General features: G+C 41.0%; 2 protein-coding genes across 4 annotated transcripts; both read left to right on the forward strand.

Moving 5' to 3' along the window:
• Positions 1-258: 258 nt before the first annotated feature.
• On the forward strand, positions 259-12,378 carry tdrd1 (tudor domain containing 1). 2 transcript variants are annotated; one of them, XM_054767262.1, is made up of 25 exons: positions 259-286; positions 547-707; positions 807-829; positions 912-951; positions 1,041-1,149; positions 1,555-1,621; positions 1,697-1,777; positions 1,860-2,039; positions 2,103-2,243; positions 2,405-2,570; positions 2,652-2,735; positions 4,150-4,326; positions 4,391-4,498; positions 4,594-4,764; positions 5,385-5,642; positions 5,716-5,835; positions 5,915-6,022; positions 6,162-6,329; positions 6,797-7,120; positions 7,203-7,319; positions 7,392-7,523; positions 10,633-10,800; positions 10,870-11,268; positions 11,462-11,505; positions 12,061-12,378. In XM_054767262.1, exons 2-25 carry the CDS (start codon positions 560-562, stop codon positions 12,154-12,156), a joined length of 3,429 nt encoding a protein of 1,142 aa, XP_054623237.1. In that variant the 5' UTR covers positions 259-286; positions 547-559; the 3' UTR covers positions 12,157-12,378. The 2 variants fall into 2 exon arrangements, with proteins under 2 accessions (XP_054623237.1, XP_054623238.1); XM_054767263.1 differs by having other exon boundaries at positions 1,700-1,777.
• A 138-nt stretch (positions 12,379-12,516) lies between these two features.
• Positions 12,517-25,457, forward strand: vwa2 (von Willebrand factor A domain containing 2). 2 transcript variants are annotated; one of them, XM_054767869.1, is made up of 14 exons: positions 12,517-12,601; positions 13,918-13,988; positions 18,738-18,812; positions 18,952-19,085; positions 19,164-19,273; positions 20,216-20,416; positions 20,490-20,623; positions 21,836-21,965; positions 22,033-22,088; positions 22,170-22,277; positions 23,052-23,633; positions 23,793-24,344; positions 24,412-24,534; positions 25,301-25,457. In XM_054767869.1, exons 2-14 carry the CDS (start codon positions 13,928-13,930, stop codon positions 25,435-25,437), a joined length of 2,403 nt encoding a protein of 800 aa, XP_054623844.1. In that variant the 5' UTR covers positions 12,517-12,601; positions 13,918-13,927; the 3' UTR covers positions 25,438-25,457. The 2 variants fall into 2 exon arrangements, with proteins under 2 accessions (XP_054623844.1, XP_054623845.1); XM_054767870.1 differs by having other exon boundaries at positions 12,598-12,670.
• Positions 25,458-25,747: the final 290 nt, after the last annotated feature.

A 25,747-nucleotide genomic window follows, 5' to 3' on the forward strand; every position in this document is an offset into this window, starting at 1 on the left:
TGAAATACGCATTATTTACTTATAACATATATACTATCAATCTGTAATGTAATAATATGTTTAATGCAAACACCTTAATATGTATTTTATTATGTTTTTACCATTTATTCGGTTAATCGAGTTTGTTATGTGAAATATACATTTTTCATTTATGTGAAAGAAAATGTTTACTGTCATGAACAATCATTGCAACTTGTCCCAGTCACAATTTTTGGACCAATCAGCAGTTGAGATCATTGCGCATGCGGACTAGGCATTTTCCTTTTCTACAACGTGTCGGGCTAAGGTAACAGCCGCACTTCGCCTCATTAAGATAATTAGTTGAAAATTATGAATGTTAAGGGTGTTATGGTTGCTTTCCTATGATATATGATGTACAGCTCCATTATACCCTTAACATTAATTAGCATCAACAAGCAAAATCTTGAAGAAAAGTTCGCACTTTTTCCCCATTCGCGTACATATAACACAAATATAGCTTAATTCAACTTTCTGCTCATCATTAAAGTCGTAAATATGTAATTGAAGTTCTTATTTGTGAATTAGACTGGTGTTCGCCATGAACCACACCTTTTCTCCGAGCCTGGCGCGGCCTAACCTGCCCTTGCGAAAGCCGTCATCCCGTCCCTCTGCCGCCAGCCCGTTTCCTGGACTGGCCATGCCGGGTGGGAGCCCACTTCGTTCGTCTTCGCTGTCACCTGGAGCCAGTAAACACCCTCACAATCTTTATTTTTTTACTCGTTGAGTTATTCACATTATGTCAAAAGGTTAATCCAATTGTATTTCTGCTTTTGCTGGCCCAATAGTCCCACCAGCCAGTGTATCAGCTGTATGTACTCAAACTGCATTTAATTCTCCAGTAACGGCATCCCCATAATTTCCTAAAAGATTTCCCTTCTCTTTCACCAAAGGCATCACCTGTATACCTTTGCCACTTTTGTGCTCAGCAAGGTAATGTTGCTGAGTGACGAAATGAGGTTTTGCATTACCTTTAAAATCAAACCAAAGTAATACCGAAAGTGGATGCTTTATTTTGACAGGTAATTTGCGGTGCAAGCGCTGCAAGAAGGTGACATACTGCTCTGCGCTGTGCCAGAAAGAAGACTGGAAGGCACACAGGCACATTTGCATTGAAGCGCAGCCTGAAAAGTAAGCAAATGCAGAATGTTAGACAGTGGTGTCCAAACAGCAGCTCCAGGGCCACTTGTCGATAGTTTAGTTTTTTTTTTTTTTTACAAATAACATTAAATATGATCTTCATCAGAACAGTACGAAGGATGATTCAGGTCCACACTGAAATGAAAACTGTAAAAAGGTTACAAAAAAGTTGTATTGGACTTGATAGGTATATTCAACATATGAATACAATTGCAAATTAAACAACTTAAAGAAAATTTGCATTCATCTACAATTACAGTTGACAGTTATTAAAACAACAATTTTTATATTTGACTTAGCTGTCTAAAACAAAACATTAAAAAATGTATGTTGGTGGACAATAATTGAACAACCTTTGTGTACAATATCATAACATTCAAATATTGTTTTTTAAAGGGAGAACCCAAATCTGCCTACTGCTTTGCCTGTGATGCCAAGCAATAGCAACCTACCTGACTTAAAGGTAATCAAAAGACACATTGGACATTTAATGATGAAATACAGCTCTTCAGTATTGCTCCATCTTCCTGGATTGAAGCAGGCGGATGCATTTGAACTTCACAGGGTTTATTTGAAGGACTTGCACAGAGTCAAGACTAAACAGGGATCAGATATTCAGGTATCTACACTTCTTAAATGTAAATATTAATGTGTAATGTGCATGTAAAATATTTCTTGCAATTGTCCTTGGTGGGTTTTAGGCATCTGTAGTAGAATTCTACAACCCTGGGAGGTTTTTTCTCCTTGCCCAAAGCCCCGAGCTGCTCGACACTCTACAGAGCATCAGCAGCAAGCTCCAGAAGACCTCCAGGTGCCCGTCTGGGACCACGTACATCCCCCGTGTTGGGGAGGTCTGCACAGCACAGTTCTCTGACGATTTGGTAAGCAGCACTTGTTCACATGCATGCAAACATTTGCTATAATGCACTTTTTGTTGTACCTAGCTTTGGTATCGAGGCCTGGTCCAGAAGGTGGTTGCTGACAAAAAGGCACACATGCTCTACATTGACTATGGGAATGAAGAAGACGTCCCCTATGAGAGGATCAAGCCCCTGCCTGCTGATCTTGAGCCTTTTCATCCTTGCGTTAGTGCAAAAAAAAAAAATGCTGCTGCTTCTGTTTGCTAATGGCTGCCGATCATTGCTGTCTTCATACAGGCAGAATTTATGATGCAGCATTAGTGTGATTGCCTTCTTTAATGGTAAACTATAAAGCTGACATAAGCTCGCAAAATGATTCTCTCCAGGCAATGGAGTGCCATGTTGCTGCTGTGGAACCGGTGGATGGTAGCTGGTCCAATGAGTGCTGCACAGCCGTGAAACAGCTTCTGGCTGGCAGGACTGTGACAACCAAACTGGTGGAAACGCTGAAGAATGTTCATGCATATGCTGTGGACATCCAAATTTCCGTGGGTATGTTCTTCGAAGATGAGTTGCATCTTGAAAGGATTTTAATGAGCAGGATTTAGGTTAACACACTGTATTTTCTTCTAGGAAAGTATTTGAGCTCATTCCTTGTTGAGCGGGGTTTTGCAGTGAAAGCAACGGTGGACATTGCACCTACTGAGCAAAATATTAGTAAGCCACCGTTTGCATGTTTCTCTTTCCTATTTTGGTTCAACGTTTCTGTGAGTGAAATTGTGTAAATATAACTCCATCAGACTGTATAACTCTTACTCTGTAGATGTGTATTTGTATTTATATGGGGTGTGTATTTTATTTATAGTATACTGCAAATTATCTAATAAATGATCCAATGATTGCAACATAATCTAAAACCCTTTATGTACACTGATTGAAATGAATGAAATGATGACAGTGGGTGTAGTTGAATGTGATAACAATGAGTAGTGGGCGGTCGAATAATTATTGGCTTCCATTTATGGTGACTACAGATTGAGATAAGGGATGAGATGAAATAGATTCTGGACCTTAGCCTGGTCTAGAGCAGGCTAACGCCACAGAATAAATCTCCATGGTAACTTATGTCAGAACATCCTAGTTTTAATCCACTATCCACTGCACATTATCACATTCAACTACACCCAGTGTCACCATTTAAACATTTGTCATCATTCATTTCAATCATTGTAGACAAAGGATTTTAGACATTGCATTAATTAGATAATTTATTAGATTATTTCCACATACTATATATAAAATACACGTCCCATATAAATACAAGTACACATCTACAAGGTAAAAGAGTTATACAGTCTGATGGAGTTACAGTACATTTACACAATTTCACTCACATCTGCAGTCAATTTCACCTACAATGTGAACGGATTTATTATCACAGTGTGACTACGTTTTTGGAGATATTAATTGTGTTGGTTGATGTGGATGTGTATTACATTATCTAGAAGCCATGGCGCTCGAGGGGGAACCTTAAGTTAAGGTGACGTGATGTGCTAATACGGACTTCATAGATATTACTGGAGAACGCTGTTCTTCATTTGTTAAACAAGCAACAAACAACGTTAATTAACTCAATGGATTTTATTTATGATGGTTTACGTGGAGCAGTGTGTGTGTATTTGTGCACCACTTATGCAAAAAGCATTGCAAATTGTCTGTGCAATACTTTGCCACACTTTCTGTCTTTGTTTTATGACTGGTGTTTTTGTTGCCTGTTGCCTTTCTTTATTTTCTCTTTTGCGTCCTGATAAGCCTCGATGAAGATTTCTGCTTCCATCGGGGGGAAAAGTACGCCACTCTCGTTGCCATAGTGAATTGGTACCCCTTTTCCACTGTAGCAAACATTGGTGCTGATGCAGATTTAGTTCAAAGCTGGGATTGAACCAGTGTTGGCTATGAGCAGTTTCTACACTATATTCATTTTCCATTGTCCTGGGGAGCCATGTTATTACATCACAAGGGTTACGCCTCCGATCAGGAAATAACAGGAAATTGCTTGTTAAAAATTACTGGAATATGTAGTAAAATACCTTTTTGAGTATTCCTGTATCATCTTTTGGGCATCCCGCAGATGCCATGCTGAGTGCTTCCTTGGAAAACTTCAAACGTCATTCTGAAGGGAAAGATGACAACACCTGGGCGCAGGTGCCAGAGCCTTTGACACAGGCGGTGGGTGACTCCTTTTCTGTGGTGATTACTCACCTGCAGTCCCCAGATAACATGATTGTGCAAAAGGTGGAGAATGCTGGTGAGTATTTAATATGGGGCATTGCATTTTTGACACTTCCAAATTAAGAGCGCTTTATTGGCAGGAGTGATTCAGGAGTTGCAACTGAAGTTGAGGCTCCACTGCAGTCAGGTGCCCACCCCCCAAAACTTCCGACCAGCACCCGGCACAGTTTGCTGCGCCCAGTTCTCAGGTGCAAAAACACACGTACTATACACATCATTTGACACTGTTTGATGCGTGATCTGATGTGATGGCTTCCTATATGACCTGCTTGCGGACTTCCAGAGGATAAGCAGTGGTACCGGGCCAAAGTGCTGGGCTATTCATCGGAGGAACGTGTTTGTGTCGGCTACATTGATTTCGGCAACTCCGAGGACATAGATTTAGGGGATTTGAGACCCATCAGCTCTTCGTTGCTGGCCTTGCCAATGCAGGCCATTCCCTGTGCCCTAGCTGGTAAGACTGGAAAGATTTTAAAGAGCTTTGATTTAGGACCAAGTGCTTCAAAATGGATGTGAATGTGTCTGTTAAAATGTGTTTTTTATGTTCTCCATCCATTATTCCACATCAGTTTGTTTTTTTATGTAGTCTGATATATGTTATTGTGAATATACTGAATATGATTTTTTGTGATGTTCTTACTGCTGTAACTTGCTGGAAAAGCTTAATATGTTAAGTGACCGATAAGTGCTTGGTCTCGTCAAATGTGTAAAAACTCTGATGACTTTGCAATATATTGTATTTGTTTGCAACGACACTTGCTGAAAAGTTAGTTTAAGTGATAAAGAAATGGATAGTTGGAGGTAAGTTTTAGTTTTCACAATTTTTGCTCTCACTTTCCTTGTCAGTTCATATTCCCACAACCGGTGTTGATTCTCTCTTGGAGTGAATGTGTGGCATTTTTTATGTCACTTGTTTTGAGTTGATTCCTATAACATGGGTTATCACTTAGACTTAGACTTGTGGTGATTTGCTGCCCCCTGCTGGTCATTAATGTTCAAAAAACAATAAATCGTGTATTTTGCGACATGATCCTTGTAAAGCTTACAGATGATCTGTCTTTGGTATCCTCACAGGAGTGCAGCCTGTTGGGGAGAGTTGGCCTGAGGTGTGCCTGTTAGCCCTGCAGCGGAGTGTGTCCAACAGAATCCTGCGTACAGAGATCCAAGGGGCGCACAAGGGTAAAGCTTTGGTCACCATGGTGGATGAGGCGAGCGACCCTCAGTCTAATATCACGGAGTTGCTAATCTCTGCCGGGTACGGCGTTCCCTCCACTGTTAAGGCCAATGATGTCCAGCAGTCTGAACAACCCACGGCTGCTGCAGAACCACAAGGTAAAAAAAAAAAAAAAAAGTGTTGAAAACCTTTTTGTATTTTGATTCATATTCTTGTTGATGTGCTCCCTAGTGTGCGAGCCTCTGATATGGTCCTCAGTTGAGCTTCCCACCGATGGCCAGTTGGTGGTGCTGTCCACCACTCTTATTGTGAACCCTGGAGAGTTTTTTTGCCACATTGACAACCCCGCTGGTATTTGCACCCAAAAAATAAGCACATTTTTGAATACCGCACATATGGGTGTGCAAATGAAATGCTGTTTTCTTGCCAGACCGTCAGCAACTTATTACGCTCATTGCTGATTTGAAACAACACTGTGAGGCAGATGTGGCAGCCTTTGAACCCAAAGTGGGGGATCCCTGCTGTGCCATGTTTCCAGGTGTTCCACAAATATTTAAGTCTTAATAGATAAACAGATAATTTATTAATCTCCAAAAGAATTCACTTTTCCAGCAGCTCTGCAAAAATATCATAGTGAACTTCATACTTTGCTCCACAATTGTCCTCTTCTTCCTTAGGTGATGGAGCCTGGTACCGTGCAAAGGTCAATGGTCAGTCTGAAGACACAGTGACCGTAAACTTTGTGGACTACGGTTATAGCATGGAATTGGAAAAAAGGCACCTTCGCTCAGTGACACCTCGACTTCTTCAGCTGCCCTTCCAGGCCGTTCGCTGCTTCCTCTCAGGTAGTCTTGATGATTTTTGACAAAAATGCTGCATTTTACATCAGTGCTTCTCAAGATTTTTATCACCACATGAAAAATATTTTGCTTTGCCACTGCTTGTGCTACTGTCACTTACCTTAGTTGTTTAGTCTGGAATATGTGGCTTGTACTTACTGGAAAGTTGGTTTATGTGAGGCGAGTTGTATACAATGCAGCCCATTTATGTCGACGCTCCTCTGACTGGTTGACTGATGAAACTAGCCATCGCTTGCGCTTGTACTGGGGCATCAGGGGAATGGGCAATAATAAAGCACAGTATGTCTCTAATTTTATATTTATTAAAAATAAATCTTTGGTATTTCTGGGTACCAGTGGTACTTGTACAATAGTTTGAGAATCAGTGTTTTCAATGATCCTAGTCATTTAATACCAGTGGTTAGTCGTTTTCAGAGAAAGGTTCTTATATAGTCTGTGTGCTATGTTTTTAGGTGTGGAGGCCATGGGTTCCGAGTGGAGCAGCGAAGCCATTCTGTGGTTTCAGACCCAAGTGGATGGAGAGAAGATGAATGCACGCGTCCTCACTGTCACCAAACAGGGTTACGGTGTGGAGCTGGAGTGCAGAGGGCAGAGCATCGCAGCTGGCCTCATCTCAAATGTCCTTGGTAGAGTCCCTGGAGAAATTCCTAAAGGGGTGCACTCCATCTTGTCGCCTGGGGCCAAACAGAGAGAAGACGTGAAGGAGAAGGAGCACAGCCAAACCCAGGCCTCCAAACAGATGCCCACAGTGGAAGGTGTTGCGACACAATTATCAGGTCAGTGTGAGTGTCCTCAAAATAAGTTGAAGTGATTTGGGGATCATTATCATTAGAATACTGTGTGACACTCCTCCTGCAGGCCCGACTTTTCCAGTGGACTGGAAGACAATGGAGCTGCCTATCAATGAGCCCTTCAAGCCTTACATTGCAGCTGTTACTAGTCCTTCCCTTTTCTACCTGCTCAGTCCCAACCAAGGTAAGAACGTAATTCATAAAGGATGCAACACTGCTTTGCTGTTATGAATGCTATTCTATTGTTTTTTTGCAGTGGACCAGCAAAAGCATAAGGAGATGATGCTGGAGCTGGCTGCATTTTGCTGCACTCATCGTGCCACTTTGTCATCCTCCACTGACCATAGCAGACTTACCCCCGGAGTGGCCTGTTGCGCGCAGTTCTCTGGTGAGAAGCTTTGTCAAAAACAGACAAAATCCGATATTGTTTCATGAACTACCTAATGAGCATCCACTTTGTATGTTTACTGACTTGAAAAAAATATGAACAACCCACGTGTTCTTTTTAAAACTATTGACTCTGTTTTAAATCCCACTCCATCCACGACACTGGAAGTCTTATCTGACACTCGTGAACATTTCCTGCAATTTTTTTAATAATAAGGTTGCATCTATACGAGCCAATATATCACCCCCCTCTTTTAATTTGTCTACAGTGACACAGTGCTCTAAAGTTTTTGATCAGTTTGAACCTGTGTCGCTGGCCTTCATTACCAAGGTAGTTGATGGTCTTAAGCCTTCTTCCTCTCCCATTGACCCAGTCCCCCCTCGCTTTTTTAGGGAGGTGTGGGCAACTATTGGCCCCTATGTGTGCAATATCATCAACAGCAGCCTGTCCTCTGGTATTGTTCCTTCCTTTTGTAAAAAGGCTGCTGTTGAACCTTTGCTTAAAAAAACAGGTGTTGATCCTTCAATTTTATCAAATTATCGGCCCATTTCTAAACTACCTTTTATCTCAAAGATTTTAGAAAGAAGTGTTCTTGCACATATGCAGCCTTTTTTAGATGTAAATGGATATTTAGACACTTTCCAGTCAGATTACAGGGCCTTTCATAGCACTGAGTCTGCACTTTTAAAGGTTTTTAATGACCTGTTTTTAATGACTGATACTGGTGGTTCAGCCATTTTTGTGCTTTTAGACCTGACTGCTGTCTTCGACACAGTGGACCACACTATTCTTTTATCTCGCTTGGAAAACTGTGTGGGTGTCAGGGGGACTGCCCTTGATTGGTTTAGGTCTTACTTGTCAGGGAGATGCCTTACTGTGGATCTTGGTGACTCCACCTCATCTACTGCCCCCCTTGAATGTGGAGTCCCCCAGGGATCAATCCTGGGGCCCATCCTATTTGTTCTGTACCTAATCCCACTTAGCACAATTTTTAGAAAGCATGGCATCTCCTATCACTTTTATGCAGATGACTGCCAGATCTACTTACCAATTACAAGAAAACCACCAGCCTTGGCGTCATCATTGATAGTGATTTTAAACCTAATACACAAATCAATGCCGTTGTAAAATCTTGTTTTTATCATCTTCGGCTTTTATCCAAAGTCAAATCATTTTTATCATTGCAACATTTCGAACAAGCCATGCACGCTTTTATCTCGTCACGTCTGGACTACTGTAATGCTCTTTACTCTGGAATAAGCCATAAATTACTTTCTCGCTTACAGTTAGTCCAGAACTCTGCAGCACGGCTTTTAACAGCACCCAAAAAGAGGGAGCATATTACCCCAATTTTAGCCTCCCTGCACTGGTTGCCTGTGCGTTTTAGAATTGATTTTAAGATTTTATTGTTTGTTTTTAAGGCCTTGAATGGGCTGGCCCCTCAGTACATCTCGGACCTCATCCAAATTTACACTCCAGCGTGCACTTTGAGGTCCGAAGGCCAGCTCCAACTGGTGGTGCCTAAGACCAGACTTAAGACCAGGGGAGACCGGGCCTTTTCTGTAGTCGGCCCAAAGCTGTGGAACACTCTCCCCCCTCATGTAAAAACGGCCCCCACAATTGAAAGCTTTAAGTCTCGTCTTAAAACCCACTTTTATTCTCTGGCTTAACTCGGCGTGAGTCGTGTGGTCCTCTGTGTCTTTTATTATTTTTTTAGTTTTTATTGGTTCTATTTATTTTAGTTTTTAAATTAAATTTACTTATTTATTTTTTACCTACTTCTTGGACTTTTGGCTTTTATTGTTTCGACTTCTTGTTTTAAATATTTTATTGTAGTACGTTTCTTTGTTTCTATTTGATCTTTTAGTTTTTATTGTCGTAATTTTTACTTATTATTTACATTTACATTCCTTTATTTACTTATTATTTATGGTTTTGCTAGTCTGTGCAGCACTTTGGAAACAGTGTTTATAAAATGTGCTACAGTATATAAATAAAGTGGATTGGATTGGATTGGATTGAAACCCCACCTGCCATCGGTGCTCCTGCAGACCAAAGCTGGTAATTTGTTGTCTGCTAGCAGATATAATTATACAGCGCGTGCCCTCTTTTAAACACGGGTATGCAACCAAAAGACTATAGCCTAGCATGCATTCCACAGGTAACGACAGGGTCCAGTTTAATGGCGTTCTCAGGACACTCAAAAACTCTTTGGCAAGTACAGTGGTGTGAAAAAGTGTTTGTGCCCTTCCTGATTTCTTATTTTTTTGCACGTTTGTCGCACTTAAATGTTTCAGATCATTAAACAAAACAAACACAAAATGAAACTTTTTATTAAGGAAGAAAAAAAATCCAAACCTACATGGCCCTGTGTGAAATAGTGATTGCCCCCCTGTTAAAAAATATCTTAACTGTGGTTTATCACACCTGAGTTCAAGTGGAAAAGTTTGTAAAGTCATTTCTAAAGCTTTGGGACTCCAGCGAACCACAGTGAGAGCCATTATCCACAAATGGCAAAAACATGGAACAGCGGTGAATCTTCCCAGGAGTGACCGGCCAACCAAAATTACCCCAAGAGCGCAGCGACGACTCACCCAGGGGGTAAAAAAAAACAAAAAAAACCCCCACAACAACATCCAAAGAACTGCAGGCCTCACTTGCAAACACCTTTTCACACCACTAAAAGTAAAACTTTGTAGCCATAATCTTTATTATTAAAAGGCTGACTCTTGCATCAAAGCAAATTGTTGAAGTTTGCGTTGGCTGAAAATGTTTCAACATGTGCAAACAAGACATTTCTGACTGTGTTTAAGCATGTAAGGTACGGATATCCTAATTTGATGTTTTGGGAACAACAAGAGCGCAAGTGTAGACCTCTTCCATGGCTTAAACTTATATATTTTTTAAGAAAACTGAGTAAATGGGTTTCTAGCATTTTAACAGCTTTTTAAAGGAGGTAACATTTTATCCAGGAATGTGAAAGGTCTGGCCTGGGGACCATGATTATGATGATGATGATGATAATAATATCAGTGGATTGCGTTGGAATTATCTTCAAAGCCTACAAAGTTACACTTAAATATTCACCAGAAGGTCTTTATTTTACCAGCTGATGACAACTGGTACCGTGCTGTGGTTCTGGAGGTGGCTGACAATGAGGTATCAGTCATCTACGCCGATTTTGGCAACACCGAAAAACTGCCGGTATCGCGAATTTTTCCCATCCCCGAACACCTGCTGCAGCTCCCCTTCCCGATAGCCCGCTGCACTCTGACTGGTAAAACCGCCGATCTCCTTGTCCTTGAAACTTGCCAGTGGTATTGACATGTTTGTTGTCTCTCTGCAGGTAAGGAGCACTTCCCTGCCCAGTGGCCACCACAAGTGTTGCAAATGTTTCACGGTTTGTTGCTGAGCAGCGTCCTCGCCACCGCGCATTCGTTCGACGGATCTTTCAACGTTCTCTCAGTTACCCTGCCTGCTGAGAGGGGCGGTGCCCATCTCACTGCCCTTGTCTTGGACGCGCTGCAGGCCCACATCAAAAATCCTTATAGCCCATCTCCTGCCATGGACCAGAAGGATAGCACCAGTTCTGCAACGCTCCTTCACCACCCTAAGCCTCACTTGACATGCACCGTGGACAAGAGCGTGGAAAATACAGCGGTGGCCTCTGAGCCCCTAGTAGGATTGCAGCCGACCCCCCAAAGCCCACAGCAAATGCAGAGCATTGCAGCAGAGCCCCATAAAGGTTGGTCATGTTACAATTTTACTGCCTTTTTTGACATGGGCAAAGAAAATGTTTTATTTAAATTCTTTTTTCATTTTTTTGCCACCCATTTAGGCATCAAACTAGTTGTGCCTGCATTACTGAGGGAAAATATATAAAATCAATCAATATCTAATTCATATAATTAAGTTGATTTTCTTTTTTTTCCCCCCAGAAGCCCAGACCTCTGGATGCTGCTGTCAGAGCCTGAAGACCAAGGTCTGGGTTCTTTATGCTGACCTTTTAAGTGTATAATTGTATTTTGGATGCTCTTTATTGCATTGTTCTGTGCTTTCTCAGTGCAAAAGACATGTTGGCGCACATGGAATACAGATATCCTCAAAATGATATCATCATTAGACAAATGACCAATTAGTTGCTACATTGCAAAGATGTTTTACTTGATGGCGGCCATGTTTTTCAACCAATCCTGCTCAAATTTTACACACATGCTTTTCTGTCCCCATAAGGTGTGTACCAAATTTTGTGGCAATTTGGCGAAACACCCTAAAGTTATAGTGGGTGTTTTTTTTACAGGTGTTTGAGAAATTTCAAGTCAGTCCGATTTATGAGGTGCCACCATGTGGTGTATTTGTCCAAAAAAATAGCACAGGCAACACGGAAGGGGTGCATGTTGTGACACATCTTCACCCTTTTGTGTGCAGCTGATCACAAATATAGTTGTGAAAAAATTAGGACACTCCATGACCTATATTAATCACTTGTTTTATTTTGAAATAACACTTGACATAATATCTTTACCTGTGTTAACAGTTGGAGCATCTGGAGCTGAAGATGGAGCGTCTGGAGCAGAAGATGGAGCTGCAGCTGTCCTTACTTAAGCAGTGTGTTGAACGGTTGCAGTCCTAACTACTCCACTCGGGTTGCAGTCCACTCAATCTCATCATGTTTTTATTCTGGTTTACATGTAAAAACAAGTTACAGTCCATTCTGGTTGTTTTGTTTATACGTTTTAATATTTTGATAGTGTGCAGAAGTGTGCTTTGCTGCCAAGGCCTCCTTTAAGTTCTTATCTGGCACACAGGTGGTGTATTTGCGTTTGTCTTTTACATAAAAGTTCGATCGCAAGAAGTCAAAGTTTGTTGTTTCTTTTTTTACGTCAACACAAGTAGTGCTCCCCCAGTGTGTGGGCTGGGAGGAGAGGATGAGTCGAGCCCACCGGTGTAGGTGGAGCTGAGTGGAGGTGGGGTCACTGCTTTTCTGTGTGTGGTTGGGAGCTCTGCTGAAACAGACGTGCGTGGTGCCAAAAAAAGACACCAGAAGTTCACAAAGAGTGGATTTTGACAAGCCTTTTGTAAGTAGACACACTTTGTTTATTTCCATGGAATCGTTTAGCTTTAGGACCATTTGCAAATCATCTACTGTAAGTACATTTGTACGTTTTCTTATACTAACTCATTTTATGTACAATTGTAATTGAATAGGAAGAACAGTGTTAGGGTAATAATGCCTCTTGACACTCCTATGAACTTGACAATGTTTTTCACAACTTTATACGTACAGTTTCGAATTTTATTCTTTCACTTAAAGTACATTGTTAAATTACGATAGTACACTTGACCATGTCAATGAAGAAATATTTAACCCTGTAGAGATCTGGCATTTCAGTGTTTTCTTTTCAAGTTGTTTTGGTTGTGTTGTATAGGTGAAGGTTGCCAGACGATATTCATTTTTAAAACATTTTAGAATTGTCATATCTTCTTAATGTCATATCTTCTGGAATGGCAAAGCTACACGACAGCCACATTTGTCGTGACCAAAAATGTCCCATTGTAAATGGCATTTTAAAAAAGCCTATATTTAACATTAATGCAATCCTTTCATGTTAATATTTATGTGGAATACTAGCTTTCAATTTTAAATTTGTATATTTCAATCCACGCTGCTGAATACAGTATTCCCACTCAAAGCATGCAGTAAAACATGCATGTGCTTGTGTGTTTTTAAGTTGAGCTTTAAGGTGTGCAAAGCAAACAATATCTTGCATGTAATTTTGGTTGGTTCAGGCCATTTTTATAGACCATACGACCAGCGCCTGGAGGTGGGAATCATGCATCGCATGTCCTTAAATTTGTACTAAAGCACGCCGACATGCTCAAATTTGTTTGGCTTCTCCAGTTAAAGCGCAGCTACTGTTACCTGTCTGGGTCATGACCTCTGGCCCTCCCTAAATCTGACTTGACACAGAAAGACAAGGCAGCCATGCTGAATGTAAAGAGGAGCAGAAACATCTGACAAGGAGCTTTTTTTCCTGCTTTTGAAACACCCTCTGGATTCTTTTGTATACTGTTTCTATGTTCAGGTATTTCAGATTATAGAGTTAAGTTACTGCTGTTGCTTGCACTGGTGGGTAATTTTTGGATTTTGTATGAAGCTCGTCCAAAGCTTGTGCTGCTCTGTAATTATACACACTAGAGGCATTTTCTAATCTGCCAAACCATTTAAAAACAGGCGGCATGTTTATGGATTTGTTTTCTCTTTTATTTCTATTTTCAGGGTAACTGTACCCCACACAGCAGGGAAAGGATAGGGAGAGTCGGCCAGAGCACATCTTTAACATGAATATTTTTGTATTTTTCTGTCAGCCAATCCTTATGTTTTTCTTTGCAGGTGTCCCAACATGCTCTCAGATATCCACCATCATTGCTGCCTTCCCACAGTGCTTCTGCTGCTTTTACAAGGTTGGTTTTCTATTGCATATATTGTTATAAAAATACTTTTACTTAGTTTATGAAGAATATTTTGACCTGCAGTGGTATAAGAATTAAAATGTTAGGAGTGGTTAAGCTAGGTGTGCTGCAGTGATTTCCAGGAAGATGACGTGTAAAAAGTGGCATATAGTCGGTTGTACGTCCGGGTTTTGTGCTGAAATTTTGCCTTGGTCCAGCCATTTGTCATAATAATTTTGTATTGTTTTTTGCATGTAAAATTATAATTATTCCCTATAAAATGTATTTTTTGTTAATATTGTTGGGTGTCTGGAACAAACTAATTGGATTTACATGATTTTCTATGGGAAAAATTACATCGGTTTTTGTACGTTTAACTTTTCGTCTGACCGTTCGGAATGAATGAATAATGAAAACTGAGGCAACATTTTCTTGCAAATATGTGCCAAAAGTGTGACAAAATGAACAATTCATCTCACGGGCAACTGCTGTTTATTGAATGTAGCACTGCTTAAACGTGTCACCTCCTTCAAAAGGATTTCCTATCCCCTGTATTAAAAATGCTTGTTTTTACGGCCTGTCTTCGTCTCGAGAGTGTTGGTATTTGCCCGAGGGAAGAGGCGGGAGCCGCGAGGGCAATATCATCTTTTGAGTTGTTTTCAAAAATGACTGCTTTAGCACCATCTGCAGTATTTATTGCATGCCATTTTTAAGACTTTGAACTTGAGCAAAGCAGACTGTCAAGACTCTCCTCATTCTTTTAGTGGTGAGGACAAAAGAAAGGAGACATCCACTTAATCCCTCCTTATCACACTTAAGTAGAGGATAATCAGTGGAATAGTTCTCATATTTCCAGGGATTTAGACTAATTGGTGTCATTGTCCAGGCTTTAATGATAAAAGTGGACATTTTGCCTTGAGGCGCTGTCATATACTTGTTATGGAATAGCGTGGTTACTTTGTCAGAAGAAAGCAGCCTGAACTTTCACTCTCAGGAGGACTTGCAATGATGAAAAAGGGTCAAGATTGGAGATTTGCTTCCAGCTGCTATTTTTACTGCTCTATGCACTTGAATTTTACCTTTTTACCTGCTTTCCTCTTAAGATTTATGATGGAAGAGTACATTTGGACCGCTTGCATAACTATAAATCTCTGTAGAAATATCCAAAATAGTGTTACTGAAGGGCCTGAAGAAGAAAGTTCAAGTGGATAATTTCCCTCGTGTGGTACATCCTGTATAAACATCAGGGCTGTATTTGACTAAAGATTTACATTAGTTAAATCTGATTTGTTAGATGTTGTCCATAATCGACTAATTGTTGAATACTTCTGGCTTAAAATTGCTCTGAAGTGAAATCCATTAGTGGAGAACAGTTGCGTCATCACCTCTTTTGCGTCGCCGAAAAAAATGTATAAATACGTTGTTCGGATTGGGCGTTCGGGTTTATAAAAACATAAGAACGTCTTTGGTAGTGAATGAGTTAATTATAAAGACTGTTCCCATTTAATATAGTGAGGTAAAAAAATATATATACTGTATACATACGAGTAGACACTTTGTTTGTATTCAAATGGAAAAACAAAGCCAGAACTCAGGTCAAATTCCCCAGCAACGCTGCCAGGGTTACCAGGGACAACAGGGCACGTTCACATGGCTTCTGAACAGGAAGTCACATGTCTCACTGTCTCTCTCTCGCTCCTCTTTGGGTTGTCTTTCCAAGTGAACAAGCTGGAAGAATGGTTTTATTCACGTGTTCACTCACATTAGCTTTGAATTGTCTGTTATTTTCTGGTAGAGGGTCAAAGAGGGAGTCTGTAAGCAAAACCGTCTTTTGGAACAGCGTCTCCAAATAGAAAGTGAATATCTTTTTGGGAATTCCTCAACTTGGTGGTATTTTTGTGTAGATGGTTAACTGTGCTGTTTTGACGCTTCTAACCTGAAGTGAGAAGGAATGTCATGCTAGGTTTTTTAAAATTGGTACAATGAACGAGAATAAGAGTGGAAATCACAAGCAAGGATTGTCTTTTTATTTTTAATCTTGTGCAAAATGAGCATACCCAAAGTACAATTATTTTTAGTGAGGAATTTTGACGTAAACATGCAATGCTGGCACTCAAATCAAACCTCAATTTCCGTATACCCCAGCGTTTGTATAATTTGTTTTTTTTGTTTTTTTTTTCTTGTTTTCCCACAGTATTGCACATAACAAACTAGTTAGTTTTCCCTGTACTGTGTCGTTACGTAAAATCGAGTATCCAAACCAAGTGTACTGCGCGTTGCTGACACACTTTCTATATTTTTTCAAAAAGAGAATGGACTATTTTATTTTAGCGGCTGTTTTTGTATTAGATGTTTTTCATTTTAATAAACCAACTTTGCACACATATTTGCCTTTGGCTTTGTCTTAACTCACTTTTGTGGGAAAAATATTGGGATATATGTGTGCATGGCTCAGATCAAGGGTACCAAGTGTTACATTTTGGGTAAAATTTCAAACTCGTGGATAGACCTTGGTAATGTTATCAACACAACCTTGAAACATTGCAAAACACACACCCAACATACCAGAGCTTGAGACATCTTCCATTTCCCGTAGCAACCCTCCGTAGTTCACTCTTTCTTAAATGTAATGTACATAACTCTGTGTCGACTGTATGCTGTTATCTCTGCATAGATTTGACTTCTGTGAGAAAAGTAACTTATATTTGACATTATCAAAGTAAGTAAAAACAAGTGACAAATCTAGATCTTGAGTTAAAGCTCTGAAAATATGGCAAAAATCAAATGAGGACACCGAGTTATGTACGTTGCATCTTCCATAGTGGTGCACAAACTTTCTTGCCATTCTGTAATCTGTGAACACATTACCCCACTACTGTTTTAAAATGCCAGTCATCATAAATTATAAAAACGAAAGTCATGAGGGACACGCCGATCGCTTCCGGGTTAAATACAGAGCAATTTATCAACGAACATGCTAAAATTTATTTGGTTTGGATAAATGTCAACGACATATACTGTAATATGACGGATAAAAGTAAGTAAAATCCGACTAGTAATGATGAATAATTTTGCCCACTTTGCGCCTTTTTTTCGCCAATTCGTGCACGTACATAACTAGGACACGAACGGCTAACTACAAGAGGTCAAAACAACGGCTGACAAAACGAGTTACACTGCTCGATAAACACAAAATTTGGAACTCACCCAACAAAAAAAATCATTTCAAAGTGCATAAAGATCTTCTCCAATATATATAAAAATGAAAAAATCTTACCTTAGACTTGACAATGGTTGTTAAACCGCCAATTGCTCGTCGAATTGAATGATGTTGCTTGATGGTGCCGAGGTCGTGACTGAACGTACATTACGCTAACACAAAATGGCAGACATGGTGAAACATTCCCCTGCTGAACGCGTATTTGGCGAATAACCGGCGGAAGGATACAAGTTTTGTTTGGCCCAAGAAGGCACTTTTTATTTCCTAATTTAATATTTACTAGCAATACGCAATTTACGCTGTGAGCTCGAAGTGTACGTACATAACGGTCGGACACGAAATTTGGGTGTGTTAGACTTTTGTTCAAATAATCTTATTTTACTCTTTTATACACAAACAATCACTTTAGTTGCAGAGTTGAGTAATTATTCCATGAATATATACCATTGTAATCATCATGGGGTTTGTTTTTCCATGGAATTATGTTCTTCAAAATTTTCATCGGCAGGCGGACACGAAGGTAATGTACTTTTCACCACTGATTACACAACAATTTATTTTTTACATTGAGAATATTTGACTAAAACACATTAGAAACCAATTTCAGACATCATTCTTTAATTCTAAGTAGAAATCATGACAAAATGATCATAGAAAATATTGTTAATTTCACAACAAAAGTAGACATGCTTTACATGTAACATTTCAATGTCCAAATATAGACACTTTTTTACAACATAGCCGTGCTAGCGCAAAATAAAAACATGAACAGGCTTAATTTATGGTTTGGTAAGCTTCCTCACTCTATAAACGTCAGAGTGATAGGGATAGTACACATTGTTAGAACAACAATTTCAAATACTACTCAAGTGAAGTTGAAGACAGCAAAGGGTACCCTTGATCTGAGCCGTGCACATATCGTATATCGATATTCAACATAATTATATCGGGATATGAGTTTTTGTCATATCACCCACCCCTACTGTGAATGCATCTCGCAGTCGTTCTAGTGACAATGAGGAAGTGTCGTTGCAATGATGAATGGACTAGAGACGTGTTTGTGTGGTGTTGGAGTTGCACTGCTGTTGATGTGTTCATGTCAGAATAAAGTTATAAATGAGTGTCAAACTCTGTGTGACTGGGGGGAGGGGGGGCTACACCATGCCGCCCTCTGTCGTCATAACAAAGAGCCGTGGCTTGCCATGACGCAGATGTGTTAATTACGCTAAAAAAATTTAACGGAATTAATTAAATAGTTACTGCCGTTAACGTACTATTTTTGACAACCCTAATTATTTTGCATTGTTTTCTGTATGTAAAACTATAATTATTTGCTATAAAATGTATTTTTTGTTAATATTTTTGGGTGTCTGGTAGGTATTCATTTGATTTACATGATTTTCTATGGGAAAAATTGCCTCAGTTTTCATACGTTTTGGCTTTCGTGAAACCTTTTGGAACAAATAAATCATGAAAACTGACGTACCACTGTATTTATTGCGATCTGCCATCTTTGTGCTGACCTCCTCGTTCTCTCCTAGTTCAGCAGGGCGCTTCAGTGCAGGAGATCCACACCAGCCATGAGAACATCAAGAAGATAAGCTCAGCAGCAGAGAGTAAGTTTTATACAGTTCTTCACCTTAGGAACACAAAATGTACCAAATTGTCCTAGGATCACTTAAAGGTTTTAAGAAAGACAAAGTATTTATCATCCACCAATCATTGTCTCACTTTATGATCTTTGTCCACTGGAAGTGATGCAGTGTTCGGGGGCCATGGACATTCTCTTCCTCATGGACAGTTCTTACAGTGTGGGAAAGGGAAGCTTTGAGAGGTCCAAGCATTATGCCATCAAACTCTGTGAAGCCCTTGACATTGGGCCGGACAAGGTTTGAGTCCCCTTCTCAAAGAATCCCAACCTAGACCTCTCATTCATTCACGTTATTGTACCCCGTTCCCTCATCCAGGTGCGTGTTGGACTCATCCAGTTTGGCTCAGTTCCTCAGTTGGAGTTTGCATTGGATTCATACACCAGCAAACACAAGCTGATGGTACGGGTAAAGAAGATTTCTTACAGGTACGTCTTCACTCTCACTCACATATGAGGTGTTTAAGTCAGATTATTAGATTCAAAATCTTGACATGCTATGATTAAATAATAAATCATGGTATGGTATGGTTTATTTCTTTCAGACATGATTGATCGATTGATGATCAAGTCTTTGTGCTTTGTTACTGGTATTCTAGTAGCATTTTTCTTCTTTTCCCATCACTGGTACCCTACACTGGTGGCATTTCTCTTCTTTTCCTATCACTGGTACCCTACTCTGGTGGCATTTCTCTTCTTTTCCCATCACTGGTACCCTACTCTGGTGGCATTTCTCTTCTTTTCCCATCACTGGTACCCTACTCTGGTGGCATTTCTCTTCTTTTCCCATCACTGGTACCCTACTCTGGTGGCATTTCTCTTCTTTTCCCATCACTGGTACCCTACTCTGGTGGCATTTCTCTTCTTTTCCCATCACTGGTACCCTACTCTGGTGGCATTTCTCTTCTTTTCCCATCACTGGTACCCTACTCTGGTGGCATTTCTCTTCTTTTCCCATCACTGGTACCCTACTCTGGTGGCATTTCTCTTCTTTTCCCATCACTGGTACCCTACTCTGGTGGCATTTCTCTTCTTTTCCCATCACTGGTACCTTACCTTTTGGAGTGTTCAGCTTTGTAATTGTCTCCATAGAAGATACTTGTTGGATGCTGTTGAAGTGATGCAAGTGTAAATGTGTTTCCTGTGAGATTGTAATGTATTGTAAAATGGTTTTAACGTCTGCTGACACGTGTCCTTATATTTGGGTTTAAATGCATATTATGAGTCTCGGGGTGAGGAAAATCTCTCAACACACTGACAAGACCACATGTCGAGCTTAAATAGGAAATCAGCCAACATGATTTAGTGTTGTATTTTGCCTGTCAATCACCGCCACTGTCTGTGTTACACTTGTTTGTATTTTGTCTACAGGGGCGGTGCCACCCAGACCGGCCTGGCTCTGAAGTATGTGCTCAGGAAAGGCTTCCCAGGCGGCCGCAACTCCTCCGCCGTGGCCCGTGTCGTCGTCCTCCTATCAGACGGGTTGTCACAGGGCAACGCCGTACAGGTAGTGGCAGAGCAGCTCAAAATGGAAGGCGTTGTATTATTTGCTGTTGGCCTGCGCTACCCAAGGTATAGTATGTCTGCTGAGTGAAAGTGCGTCATTCATGCGTCATTCATTAAACCCTCATATTCTGCTGTCCAGGTGGGAAGAGCTTCATGCCCTGGCCAGCGAGCCAATGGAGAGCCACGTATTCTTTGCTGAGCATTTCCACGATGCTGTCAATGGCTTGTACACAACACTTACCACCATCTCGCTATGCAATGCCACTCCTGCAGGTAGAGCACAAGCAAAAAAAAAAACAGTTTTCCTCCAAATACAGTTCAGTACTTTGTTGTTGCGTCCAATGGCTTACCATTCTGCGCTTAGGAGACAGAGAGCGCTGTTTTTCTTTTATTTAGGGACACATATTCCTGTTAGAACTTCATTTAGTCCATCATGTCCATTTTGCATAGCAGGTGACCTTTTGGTGCATTTATCGTTCTCTTCCCTCAGACTTCCCTGCATTTTTTTCCCCATTAGCCTACAGAGGGGTCCAAACCTTTTTTTACCGAGGGCCGCATGCAGAAAAACAGAAGGATGCAGGGGCCACTGTGATAGATTTTGTGCTTTAAAGATGCTAAAACCAATCCAATGTAGTATATGCTAAGCTATATGAACAAATATTAACATCTTAGATTTGTGTAATAGGTGGCAAAGCAAATTAGTGTAATATCTATTATCTCATTAATAATGAAGTAGGATTCCTTATTTATAAATTGAATATTTTTGTAGTTAGAACATAGAAAACCTGTTTAACATTATAGGAGCCCTGTAGACATGAAATAACACCCATAATATAGTAGACATGAATAAGACTTGAAATAGTTTGGTCCCTAGGGGAGCAGAGCCAATGGCGGACAGGAAGTAACGTTGGGATTTCAGAGTTTCAGCTTCCCATGGGTTACAATTGCAACAGTAACCTGTGTTTTTATTAGGGATTATTGTGCCTGTTGTGAGATCATTCAAACCTGCAATAAAAACCTGCTGTTTTGGCAATCAACTCTGATGTCTCACCGAACATTACTGATATCTAGTGACCAGTGCAGAATATTACATATCGCAACGTCTTTGAATGCCTTTTATCTACTACTTATATTTGTATTTTAGCTCATTTTGCCATTTTTACACTTGAAAATGCTTAATTTAGGTAAAATAAAAACGTAACATTTGCTTAAATATCCATTTTTTAATAATGTTGATTCAACCAAAGATGGCATGATATATTTTTTTTAAAACCACGATAGAGTGAAGCCTTGAAATTCAAAGTGCAAAGTGGTGAGGGATTCATTTTATTTCATTTTAACCATACACACATTACCATACCCTCCGCTTTTCCCCAGGTAATAATGTGTATATTTTTGATGATTATATTATTTGTTTTACTCTTTATATTTTTTTATACTACCCCAATATTGCATGATTCTCTCCCTATGGTCCTATTCCCAAAGGCTGCCAGGTGGAGGCGTTTCCCTGCGTGAGAAAAACACTGGAGACTGTGAAGGAGCTGCAGGGGAATTTCATGTGTTGGAAAGGCTCCAAGGGATATTTCCCACACACCTCTCTGTGTCCGTACTACAGGCAAGTAAACGTGCTCAAAGCATTGTGTGTTTGAAATTTTAAATCAACAGCAAATTGTGTTTGGCAGGTACAAAAAAGCCTACAAGAGGCATGCGACCGTCTGCCATCGTACCATCTGTCCTGGTAGAGTTCTTTCTTAGACTGCTCATCTTTTCTTGTTTTTTTTTTTTTTTTTTGCTTTATTCTTGAATAATCTCCATCCAGATCCCTGTGACTCACAGCCATGTCTGAACGGAGGAACATGTGTGTCAGAAGGTGCTGACAGCTACAGTTGCGTGTGTCCACCTGGCTATGGAGGAGAACCTCATTGTGGTTTGTGCACTGATATACACACACACACACATACACACAATATGGATAAAGGTATTAAAGGAAAACTGCACTTTTTTTGGAACTTTGCCCATCATCATCATGTGAGACATGAACACGTCTTTCTCTTTCCTGTGCATTGTAAAGATATAAAAAAGGCAGGTACTAATGTATATAATGGGCCACACCCATTCCGCCTACAAAGCCTTCTGAAAAAAACCTCCAAAAACTGCCAACAATGTGCCATTTAATGTGAGCTGAATATTAACCAAGCTACAGCGACATGATTAACATTGTTACTTCGAAGAACTACGTACATTGCCAGCGTAGTAACGCCTCGTCACACCACACCAGATAGCTACAAGCTGGGTAGCGACTAGCTTCATCACACGCTTGCTTGCAACGCGTTAGCGCCGCGCTCGCAACACCTCAGGCCACTACCGAAAGGTAACGCTACATATTGGAGCTGCCGCCACTGCTGCTGTGTTTTTGTTTTTGAGTTTGGAAAAGTTAACGCTAGGCGTAGACATTCGTTTCTATGCTGCTATGTGAAATCAATGTGCTCGGGAAAGAAGTTCCAGTAATGCTTAAAATAACCAAAATACGGCAAAATACTGTATTACATGTTATCAAGAATGTGCCTGTTACTACATGGTTACAGCATGTATATAAAACCATAAAACCGCATATCTTTACAACGCACAGAAAAGACAGAGACGTGTGTTCATGTCTCACAACTTATTGTCGATGATGACCGAAATTCCTGTCCCTCCTTAGCTCCTGCTTTGTCACTGGATTGTTCAGTGGACCTGCTTTTCCTGTTGGAGAGCTCCGCCACGCTTACCTTGGAAGGCTTCCTGCGCCTCAAGTCCTTTTTGAGGCGCTTCCTGCAGACAGTCATCGGCTCCGACACGCCCAGCAAAGTCGGCCTGGCCGTGTTCGGCGGAGATGCTCGCGTTGCTGCACGGGTGGGCAAGTTCAGAGGAGATCTGAAAGGTCTGTTTAAGGCCGTGGACGCTTTGGAGCTCATGGGCGGCGAGACCAAGACGGGCCAGGCGCTTCGGTATGTCACGCACAACGGCTTTGTGAGCGCGCCTGTGTTCGCCGACGTCAGCGACGACCTCCCGCGCGTTGTGGTGTTGCTCACGGGCACACACTCTGTGGACGAGGTGGTGGAGCATTCCAAGTACGCACGGGACCGAGAGATCTTCCTCATAACTGTGGGACCGGAAAGCTTGAAAGGGCATCTCAATAACATCACAGGAAACCCTCAAAGGACTCTCACCTATGCATCTCCTGACAGGCTGGATGTGAAAATCCCAGAACTCAAGGCGAAGATCTGCAGTGTAGACACACAAGGTGCTGATCTTTTCTGGTCAGATTCTTGTTAAAACATTTCTATGAACATTTGCAGAAAGTTTGGGCACAGAAGAGCATTGACCACAAAGTACCTTTTACTTGTAAAAACCCCCCCAAAAAACCCATAAGTTTTCATAACTTATATCCTTTTTTCCCAAGGTTGCCTCAACCAAGCGGTTGACCTGGTCTTCGCCCTGGACGCCTCAGGTGGCGTCAGCCGCAACAACTTTGCCACCCTACGCGACTTTGTGCGCAGCCTCACCGTCCAGTTTGACGTCAACCGCGACGTGGCCCAAATGGCGTTGGTCACCTACAGCCGGAAAGCCACCACAGTCTTCAACCTGGATACCCACGAGACAGGCTCCGCCATCCTCAAGGCGGTGGGCCAGGCAAGCTATGTCGGCGGTGTGGCATCGACGGGCACTGCCCTGCTGCACGTGTACTCCGACGTCCTAACGGTGGCCAGGGGTGCACGGCCTGGGGTCAACAAGGCTGTGGTGGTGGTGACTGATGGTTCAGGCAGCGATGACGCTCTGGTTCCGGCACAGAAGTTGCGAGACAACGAAGTGTCGCTGTTTGTCATCGGCATCGGGGACGTGCAGAGGGACAGGCTGCTGCAGATCGCCGGCTACGAGGAGCACATGATCTCAGTGCCGTCTTACGAGGACCTCAAGTACTTTGAGGATGTGGTGGTGCAGTTGTTATGCTCAGGTGATAAAATAAGCAATGTCAATGTATAAAAATGTCATTCTAACTATGTCTATCTACTTTTTGCCAGAGGTGAAAAAGCCTGTCAACCTTTGCAAGCCCAACCCTTGCATGAATGATGGAGTGTGCCTCCTATCAGGAGGAAGTTTCTACTGTCAGTGTCTAGGCTTTGAAGGACATCACTGTGAAACACGTCAGTTGGCTCCTTTTCTCTTTGTTTAATTCATTGGTGGTTTATCCTGGTATTCTTTCATACTAAAAATAACACATTTAATCTTGATTGTGGTGGAAGATTTCTGAAGAAAAATATATACTTGCCGGTAATTGGAAAGGAAGTTGACTGTTAGAGCGCCCCGTTTTGCTCTTTTTTTTTTTTTTTTTTTGAGTTTTAAACTTTTTGGACTATTCCTGACCACGCTTTGCGATCACAACTCTAGAAGAGTGTGCTGACATCCTTGCCTTCAATTCGGACTAGCGAGAGGATCGAATTTCCCAAAACAAACAAACAATAAGTGCCAACAGCCGTTACAAGGCAAGCTAACTGGTTAGCCGCGGCTTTGAACGCCAGCTGTTCATGAAGCCGGAGTCTTAAAATATCTTGGAGTCTTCGAGTCAACTGAAGGTGTTGTTTAGCAACAGCAACAATGCCAAAGCGAGAAGAGGGTCTGACGTCAGCTCGTGCAGCTTTTGACTTGTTTAGCATTATGTTGACTTTAAGGGGTCAATAAGCATGTTAATTGAATTTTAATTTGATGGAAAACGAAGGCTGTGGAGACAGGTACGTGATAGTTTTGTCATTTTTTTGTAACCAACACCACCAACCTATTTCACTCCGTTGAAGAAAACCTGCATTCTAATTTGAAGAATGGGTATACTTGAGGACATTTGGGTGCGGCTTTTCATCACGAGAACACCCCTGTCTTTTTACTTTTTTATTGGTTCTCCTTTTTTGCTTGCAGGAAACACCAGGTCTTCATCTCGGGGAGATGTTCTGAGACCTGCTGGTCTGAAGAAGAAGAAGAGCAGAAGGCAGAAGAAGAGTCACCAGGAACTCCTTCACCGCTACAAATTGCATCGCAGGAGACATACAGCCTAAAAGTACACACTTTTGCAGTATAACACAAATGCATCTGCTCACTATGAGCGCTGGCAGGTGAACAAGTCAGTAATGTCTCCTTTAAACTGGGCTAATGTTGAAACTCCAACTTACTACTGTTGCATCATTTTGTCTTTTTAGTCATTTTTCAGTTCAAACCATGTTTATAGAAGTTATATTATGTATTATATTATATTGTTTCCTGTGTTATACCTATTACTTTGTTATAATGGGAGGAGGTTAATAATTAAATTAAATTAAATAATTTAGTAATATAATATAATAGACGTATAATACATAATATAACTAC

The sequence above is a fragment of the Dunckerocampus dactyliophorus genome, chromosome 2 (genome assembly GCF_027744805.1).
Source record: "Dunckerocampus dactyliophorus isolate RoL2022-P2 chromosome 2, RoL_Ddac_1.1, whole genome shotgun sequence".
In the NCBI taxonomy this organism is placed as follows: Eukaryota; Metazoa; Chordata; class Actinopteri; order Syngnathiformes; family Syngnathidae; genus Dunckerocampus; species Dunckerocampus dactyliophorus.

Bases quoted from the DNA above. Each gene is read 5' to 3' on its own strand.
- tdrd1 (XM_054767262.1), top strand. From the start codon at position 560: ATGAACCACACCTTTTCTCCGAGCCTGGCGCGGCCTAACCTGCCCTTG. The intron at 7,121-7,202 runs GTCAGTGTGAGT...CTCCTCCTGCAG, and splicing joins TGTTGCGACACAATTATCAG to GCCCGACTTTTCCAGTGGAC. The intron at 10,801-10,869 runs GTAAAACCGCCG...GTCTCTCTGCAG, and splicing joins AGCCCGCTGCACTCTGACTG to GTAAGGAGCACTTCCCTGCC.
- vwa2 (XM_054767869.1), top strand. From the start codon at position 13,928: ATGCTCTCAGATATCCACCATCATTGCTGCCTTCCCACAGTGCTTCTG. The intron at 13,989-18,737 runs GTTGGTTTTCTA...GTTCTCTCCTAG, and splicing joins GCTTCTGCTGCTTTTACAAG to TTCAGCAGGGCGCTTCAGTG. The intron at 20,624-21,835 runs GTAGAGCACAAG...CTATTCCCAAAG, and splicing joins ATGCAATGCCACTCCTGCAG to GCTGCCAGGTGGAGGCGTTT.